The sequence below is a fragment of the Melitaea cinxia genome, chromosome 16 (assembly GCF_905220565.1).
Source record: "Melitaea cinxia chromosome 16, ilMelCinx1.1, whole genome shotgun sequence".
Classification (NCBI taxonomy): Eukaryota; Metazoa; Arthropoda; class Insecta; order Lepidoptera; family Nymphalidae; genus Melitaea; species Melitaea cinxia.
Window position 1 is genome coordinate 3550364 of NC_059409.1, and position 8113 is coordinate 3558476.

The 8113-nt window shown below is 29.6% G+C and overlaps 1 protein-coding gene across 1 annotated transcript; it reads left to right on the forward strand.

Annotated features, from left to right (window-relative positions):
• Positions 1-2458: 2458 nt before the first annotated feature.
• LOC123661204 (connectin-like) lies at positions 2459-6292 on the forward strand. The gene is made up of 2 exons (XM_045596191.1): positions 2459-3500; positions 5814-6292. Exons 1-2 carry the CDS (start codon positions 2459-2461, stop codon positions 6290-6292), a joined length of 1521 nt encoding a protein of 506 aa, XP_045452147.1.
• The last annotated feature ends 1821 nt before the right edge of the window (positions 6293-8113 follow it).

An 8113-nucleotide genomic window follows, 5' to 3' on the forward strand; every position in this document is an offset into this window, starting at 1 on the left:
CTCAAGCGCTGTATACATATTGTATAACAGCCTTAATGACAACGGCGTCGCTCTCATGTGACTTTTAGTGACAACGAAACATGATAGAGTGGCGTATTTTGACGTTTATGTAAGATTGTGGAACATTATGGTAACTAAACTCGAGAAATCAGATACAATTAAAGTGTTAAGGTGACAGACGACAATTGGGAAGTATTCCGTTGTCTGTGAAACATTTTATTCTTTTTTATTATTTTTTGATTTAAGTTATTGCGTTTTTTAAAGTAATTTAAAAAAAAATTGGTTCTTAATTCGTTTTTAATTTTGTGTCACTTCAGAACTCCATCGTTTGTTAATCATCAGGGATTTTTTTTATTTCGAATGGAAGAAAAGATTTTCCGTCCCAATTAACACAGAAAAAAATTGCAAAAAAAACACTACCCCTTAAAACAATCATGGATACAATATTGTCATGTTTCGAATTTTATATCCTTTGAAATAAATTTCTTTGAAGTCCCTCTTTTTTGTATTATTTACTTAACCATTCTTTTAGTGACAATAATTTAATATTTTATATTTTAAAATGACATTGCATAGTGAAAAATTATTTTCAATAAAACAACGCTTTTATTAATCTTCAATCTATACTAATATTATAAAGCTGATAAGTTTATTTGTTTGTTTATTTAAACGCGCAAATCTCAAAAACTACTAGTTCGAATTAGAATATTCATTTTGTGTTAGATAGTCCATTTCCCGGAAAAGGCTTATAGGCTATTATTATATTTCAGTACCTCTTTTATCTCAAATTCAGGTGGGTAAAACTGCGGGCATAGCTAGTAGTCACATAAGTCACAGACACATAAATCTATTTATGTCGTGTAAAAACGGAATTACGATATAGGTTGACGCGTATAAACTAAATTTCAATGTTTGTTTAATGGATAATAATCCAAAGAATTTTTTAATGCAGATTTTGTAAATTTATACATTTAAACACTTCACACTCAATGGCCCCCAGTAGGATTTTCCCCTATGTTGGGGTCTGAAAACACACACAATACACAAACATAAACGCCCAGACCACGACAAACATCTATATGGCCAATACAAATATCTGTCGTGAGCGGGGATCGAACGCGGTCGCCAGCGCAACAGTCAGTGCTGTGACTGCTGCCCCAACGCGTCGTCAACACATATACATCTAATCTTTATCTCCAAAAAAGAAATTTGTTTTAACCTCGAATACTTACTATTTCGTATATTTAAAAACTTGGCAACTAAATGTACTATAAAAGTCGCCAGTGAAGATCGATGAAAATATATCTTTAGCATTTTGTATGTAGATTTAATACATTTACTTGGTCGCTGTCGTAACTCGACACATTTCGATAATTTGATATGCTTTTAATCACATAAACGTTTTTCTATTTGTCGAGAATTATCGATATGAATATAAGACACAGAAACAAAGGCATTTATTTGTTAGTCATAATAATCGACATGCCTCAAATGATTTCATTAATATTCAGGAAAAAGAAAGTTTAGATACGATTGAAGTTAAGATTATATTGTAAAAGGCTAAGTTTGTCAATTTCATACATTTCTGTTTTGACGAGACACGTCATGATAAAAATAATATTAATTTAAAAAAATATATAAATTTTATGTGCTGTTAAATTATCAAAGTTATCCAATAACCAACGCATTCGAAGAGAAAACCTAGTAAAATATATTTTAATTTTATATTAATTGACTTATTTTACAAATTTCAATTTTAATATTAAGTTGCCGCCTATCACGAAATATAAAGGATAAACATTCACGTGAATAATTTATTTGTAGTTTATTTTATAATGAAACTTGGATTCTAGTAGAATATTAAATAGTTGATGGATAGTCAGACATCATTTTCTTTTTATAATATTTTCTAAATTTTAAATATGAAAATTGTCGTAACCATTAATTTTATTAAAACATTAGCTATGCCCGCGACTTCGTCCGCATGGAATGTAATAAAAAAATTACTGTTCAATTCGCAGAGTTATAAAATAAATAAATTTTTAAAATAAAAGTAACTTAAGTTACCCCTTATTAAATCAGCCAGATGCCAGTCAAAATCCCGTGAAAATCGGTCCAGACGTTTTAGAGATTAGTCGGAACAGACAGACAGACAACACTTGTAAAAAATTGTTTTTTCATATGCATTTAGTAAAAAGCGGTTATTTTAATATGAAAACAGACACTCTTATTTTATTTATTGGTATATATTATATTCTTAGCAACAAATATGAATAGAACATTTTTAGTTTCTTTACATATTTTATAAACATTATTTAAAAAATATATAAAATATAATCATTAATATATAAAAAAATATAAAAAATATATAAAATTTAAACATTATTTAAAAAATATATATATAAATAATCTTGTTTTATTGTTACAGATTACGGCTTCTTTGTGAAATGCTATAAATATGGACTTCAAGTACTTAATCCTAATGATCGCCTTCGCTACGGTCGAGATAAACTTGACTGAGAGCCGTCATAATGACAAACGGAGGTGGAAATCCGAAAAATATCCGCAATCGCCATTTGTTAACATCTGCGATATCCAGGACCGGGTGTCTAAAGTACACTGTTACTGTGAGAGTATTAAAATAAAAACAGCCACAAAAGCCGATTGCTGGGTATTCAACGGGGGAATAGCGGAAGATGATCCCTTTTGGTCTAATTTTTATTCACAACCCAAAATAGAAAGGCTCACGTTTAACGTTCGAGCGGACGGGGGCTTAACGTACATACCGGCCAAGGTTATTGTTAGGCTTGATCGATTACAGTATCTAAATATACAATATGCAAATATATTTAGCATACCGTCGTTCGCGTTCACAAATTCGACAACGTTAAGAGAGATAACATTGCTGAAAAATAAAATTGGAAAATTGGAGAGAATGGCATTCGCCCATTTAATAATGCTAGCTAATGTAAGCTTGGCCGAAAATCAGATATCGGAATTGCAGAGGGATGTTTTTTACGTCCTACCAAATTTACAGAGGCTATATCTGTCTAAGAATATAATTAGCGTTCTACACGACGGCTGCTTCAAGCACTTGAACAATTTAATAAAATTGGATCTGAACAGTAATTTGTTGACGGTTGTCATTAGAGAAAACTTCCAAGGTTTGTCGAATTTAATCACGTTGGACATGAGAAATAACAAATTGATGATGATCGGAGATCTGTCGTTTGCGGAACTTTGGAGCCTCCAAGAACTTTATTTAGATGACAACGAAATAGAATTTATATCCGAACGGGGTTTCGGCGGATTGACACAGTTGAAGAAACTTTCTTTAGCCGATAATAAGTTGGGAGTGCTGGATGATGGAGTGCTCGACGACATACAAAAGTTGAATGTTCTGAATTTGATGAATAACAAATTGGAAACATTAAAACAAGAAACGCTGAGGAGTGTTATAGAAAATATGAAATCGAATTATGCATTAATCTCTCTTGACGGTAAGTTTATTATAAACTTGAATTTGTCTTAAATTAAATTTAACTGGTGTATTAGTAAATTATAAAATACAATAAAAGTAATTACAGTTTCATCAAAGTACGATTCAATATGATTACATTTATTAAAATAAATTTTCAATTTGGGATAATTACCATCGTCCACCATTTACCATGTACTGAATAATACACAGTTCAATTCAGTGGCCACTAAAACTATAGTCTGTGGTTTTTTCCCCTGTGTGCAATGATCCGATTAACCACAATTCATTGATAGAATAATTAGCATAAGGTGAAAGATTTATTTATTTATTTATTTTACACTTTGAAAAACTTACAGCTAGTAAAACATATATAACATAAAAATTACGACAGTTATAAGGCCAATTAAAAGCTTTCGCTTATATACAATAATTTGATACCTAATTACAAGCTGTTGTACATTATAATGTATGTGATAAAGTCATTATGTTATTAAGTAATCATAAAACACAATAGCTATCATACAATGTTTTCTACACTTTTGGAAGACTAGTATAGAAAAGATCTACGATCTACTTTGTTGTATTTATGATTACAATTAAATTATTTTTACGAGGTATCAGCTATCACTAATTTTGTGCAAATTTAATATTTTAATGCTTAGATTTTGAAATTAAAAAATATAAAATGTAAAGTGCTGCATCCAGACAGAAAAATATTTAAAAAAAATAGGTGTCGTTACTATCACATGTATCATGTGTATATTCTTCTAACTTAAAAGAAGTTAACTCGTACACTCGTTTGTAAATGTATTTGGCGACATTGCCACCGTTTGGGATATTTATTATTTTATACTTTTTTACATAGAATATTTTTTATTATATATGTTATGAAAATTATCCTTTTGTTTGCATAGATTAGTACTTTTCAATGACAAGCAACTACTTAACAATGGTTATGACAACATCACTAAATTTTTGCTGGAATCTAAGGGTTTGATTAAACAGCTTAAATAACAAAAATACATGCATATCCCTTAATGTTTAGTTAAAGTCCGTGTAAAGTCGAAAGTACCATACGTTGCTTAAATTACATCTCAAGGTGCCTCGGGGTCTATTAGGTTGTACTCAACTAAGAATTTTGTAGATAATAGTTATGTAGTTTTGAACGCAATTAACAGATGTGGAACTTTAGTATGAGTTAATTAAGCGGGTTTATTACTACGCAGTAAATTTGAATTGTCTAGGGCGCAGTTCTGTCTGAAGATGAACCGTTAACTCAGATCAAAGGTGATTAAATTAAATTATATCGACGTAGTTTTTAAAACAATAAAATATTTTTTATTTATTCGGATATATTTAATTGCTCCCTTACATTGATAATATAAAATTTATTACTTACAAAAAAATGTGAAATGCTATCCCTATATTATTGTTTGGGTCTTCTGTAATTTTTTTGTTAACTTAGAGCTTTTTAAAACAACCGACGTAGGTTCTTTGTTACAAGCACTTTGTTTCGGTCGGTGCCATCGCGCCTAAAATATTAACCGCTGTAAAATTCATATGCGACAGTAAATTCATCATGGCTGTAATACGCACGCAACTAAAATTTACACTACCATGAGAGGGTGCACAGCAAGTCTCTACACGATTCGTGTGACGAAATATGTAAAATCAGTCATACAACAATATTTCTAACATAGCGGTCATATGGTTCGTTATTCTTTGTGATGTTAAATAAAGGATGTTTTGTGCTGCAAATCCTATCTGTGTAAGCTTAATACATTCGTAGTTACTAGTCTATGAATCAAGGGTTGATGTATGATTGTTTGTTGCGCCGTGACATTTTAATGGAGAGTATATTTCGTGGTTGAGAAATATTATATTTGCCGCAAAACTGCTCGTTATAACAGTAGCATTGTCGGCTTTGATTTAATATCTGCTTTCGTTCAGCGTTTTAATTTACTTTTTTATTTAAAAACACATCGTTTTAACGTGATATTTGAGCTCACATAATTTTAATGAACAGGAGTTTGTACTACTTGTAATGAAAGAGATTGACGTTATATTTTTCGCTAACATATATATTCTATTATATTTCTAGATGCCTTATCAGTTTTATCTTTCCGTTATAACTTAATGTAAAGATTGTGGATATTTTTGCTTAAATTAAGCGAAATTAATTTATTATAAACAATGATCTATTCGGCATAAAATAAACCATTTAATTTCAAGTTTAGTAATAATATCTGTTAGTGACAGTTAAATTATTTTTTAATCCATTTTATAATACTTATATGTTACAGTAATATTCACATCAACAATTGTTCAACAGGTAACAGATTAATTTGCGACTGCCGTCTCTCGTGGCTGCACAAACTACGCAACGAGACACGAAGTAAACGCGTAAAAGCCTCCTTGGACCGACTTAGTTGTGTCATGGATAACAAACTAAAAACAAACTTAGTCAACATGAAAGCACAAAATTATGATGGAGCATTGAAAATTAATTCTGGATATAAAACTGAATCAGAAAAATCTGAAGACAGTGAAGAAGAGTTTGATGATGATAATGTATATGATGACGCTATGAAAGACCAAGATATTGGACTTGATGTTTCTAAAAAGGACTATCGTAGGAAAGTGATGGAAATACCAGTTGACATGCTCCCATGCGCGAGCAAACTCAGCTACGAAGCCTCATTTTCGCCACCGACGCAAGACGAAGTAAAATATTATAAAACTTCAGGATGTGATAAGTGCTTAGCGTCAATAAGTTTCATAGCATTATGTACATTAACGCGAATATTGTAGTGTAATTTTTTAAGTGAAAACTTTAGTTTAAATATATAAAAGATGTTTTCGTACTACTAACGTTAGTCCTATTCGTAAGAACTGCCTTGTATTAGAATAATAGAAAATTTAGTTGTATTTTTAAAGGAGTAGCTAATTTATTATTATTATAACATAGGATGCTAAAGTCGATTTAAATAAAATTTGATTTTGTAAAATACTAATTAATGTTAAATTTAATAGATACTATAAATATTTTAAAATTCCATGACTTAAACAAAATAGCGTTTTTTGATTATTACTTATGTATTTTTAAGCTCTTTCACTGTCACATCTGTTTCTTCTCTTTTAATTTTGTTTCTTTACAATTAATGTATTTTACGTCTGATATCAGCAGAGAAATTGTTCAGAACTACAGCTACGCGATTATCAGTTGACGGAACGATAGATACAAGGCATGAAAAATTTAAACATCTTTTACCTTAAATATTTTGTTGTCACTGTTTACATTTTAATAAGAAATATACAGCTAGGTACATTCTTCGCAAAAACGAAATTACAACTTTTGATAACAATGCTTAAAAACAGTAAGCTCTTAAAATTATGACTTTACAATAGTTGTTTGAGTACCTCAAATACGATAGATCCCAAAAAATATATATTGTCTTAGATGTGTTAAATTCGTTAACATAAATTAATTACAAACAATTGCATTTTCTTCTTTTAATGTCTAATTTTAATATTAATTTCTTAATTTATTTTTATAAGCATAAACTTATTGTATTTTATTAGCATTTATTAAGGCAATAAAATACTTTTTTTGTATGAATCAAGTAACAGAGTTGGTTCAAAAATTTTTTGCTGCAATGCAAAATTTGCATAGAAATGTACAGCAATCTCCTAGAAGCACGTTAATAGGATAAGATCAGTTTTTAAATTGTACTCTTGAGAAAACTTAATATAGAGTCAGCAGATGTTCAAATAACATTGTTTGAAATAGTGGAACATGATAATTATGCTTTTATTTGATACTAGCTGCCCGGACAGAATGAGTTCTGTCAAAATTTAATAGTAAATTATTTTTTTTACTATGCAAGCCTTCTGTGGGCCTTATGGAACATACAAAAATAACTTAGCCGAATTGGTCGAGCCATTCTCGAGTTATGGGTTTAGCAATATTCATTTTTATTTATATAGAATTATGTTATAAAATTATTTTCGTTTTAAATTTAATAGTATGGCATTTCCTTCTCGTTTGTAATTATTATATTTAATAGATGATATGGTAAAATTAGTAATAAAATTGTTGTAGATTTCATAATTAATTCTATTTTCTTATATTTTTAGTTGTACGTATAGTACGCGTTCATCTACATCTTAAGTAATCGACAGACCGAACGCAATTCGACGCTACGATTTTAATATAGATCTTTTAAAATGCAGTATTGTGAGTTGCAACACTGGAAAGTATCGCATTCATTCTAACTTAAGTTAAATACAAAAAAATCCTACTAAGTTTAAAATAAAATAATTGGATGCATTAATTTTGTAATTAGATTCAACAATAAATATAATTAAGCTGACATAGAATACAGTCATGTGTATATTATAATGGGACTTTTAAACTGTAGCGCTTTCCAGTTGTAATTATCATCAGGGTAAGTTTTTAGTCTGAGATGCATTCTAGTTTTTCTAGTACTTTACTTCTTCTAAATCAAAAACTGTTATAGATTTATTTATTTTGCAACTGATTTTAATCAATATTTGATTTTAGTCGGCAGTGATTTATTAACCAAAGAAGACTAAGTGTGTAAAAAGTTACTATAGATATATCTTACTATA

What these genes read in the sequence shown, in the direction of transcription:
- LOC123661204 (XM_045596191.1), top strand. Translation starts at nt 2,459, where the DNA reads ATGGACTTCAAGTACTTAATCCTAATGATCGCCTTCGCTACGGTCGAG. An exon ending in TGCATTAATCTCTCTTGACG is followed by an intron (nt 3,501 to 5,813) that starts GTAAGTTTATTA and finishes ATTGTTCAACAG; the next exon opens with GTAACAGATTAATTTGCGAC.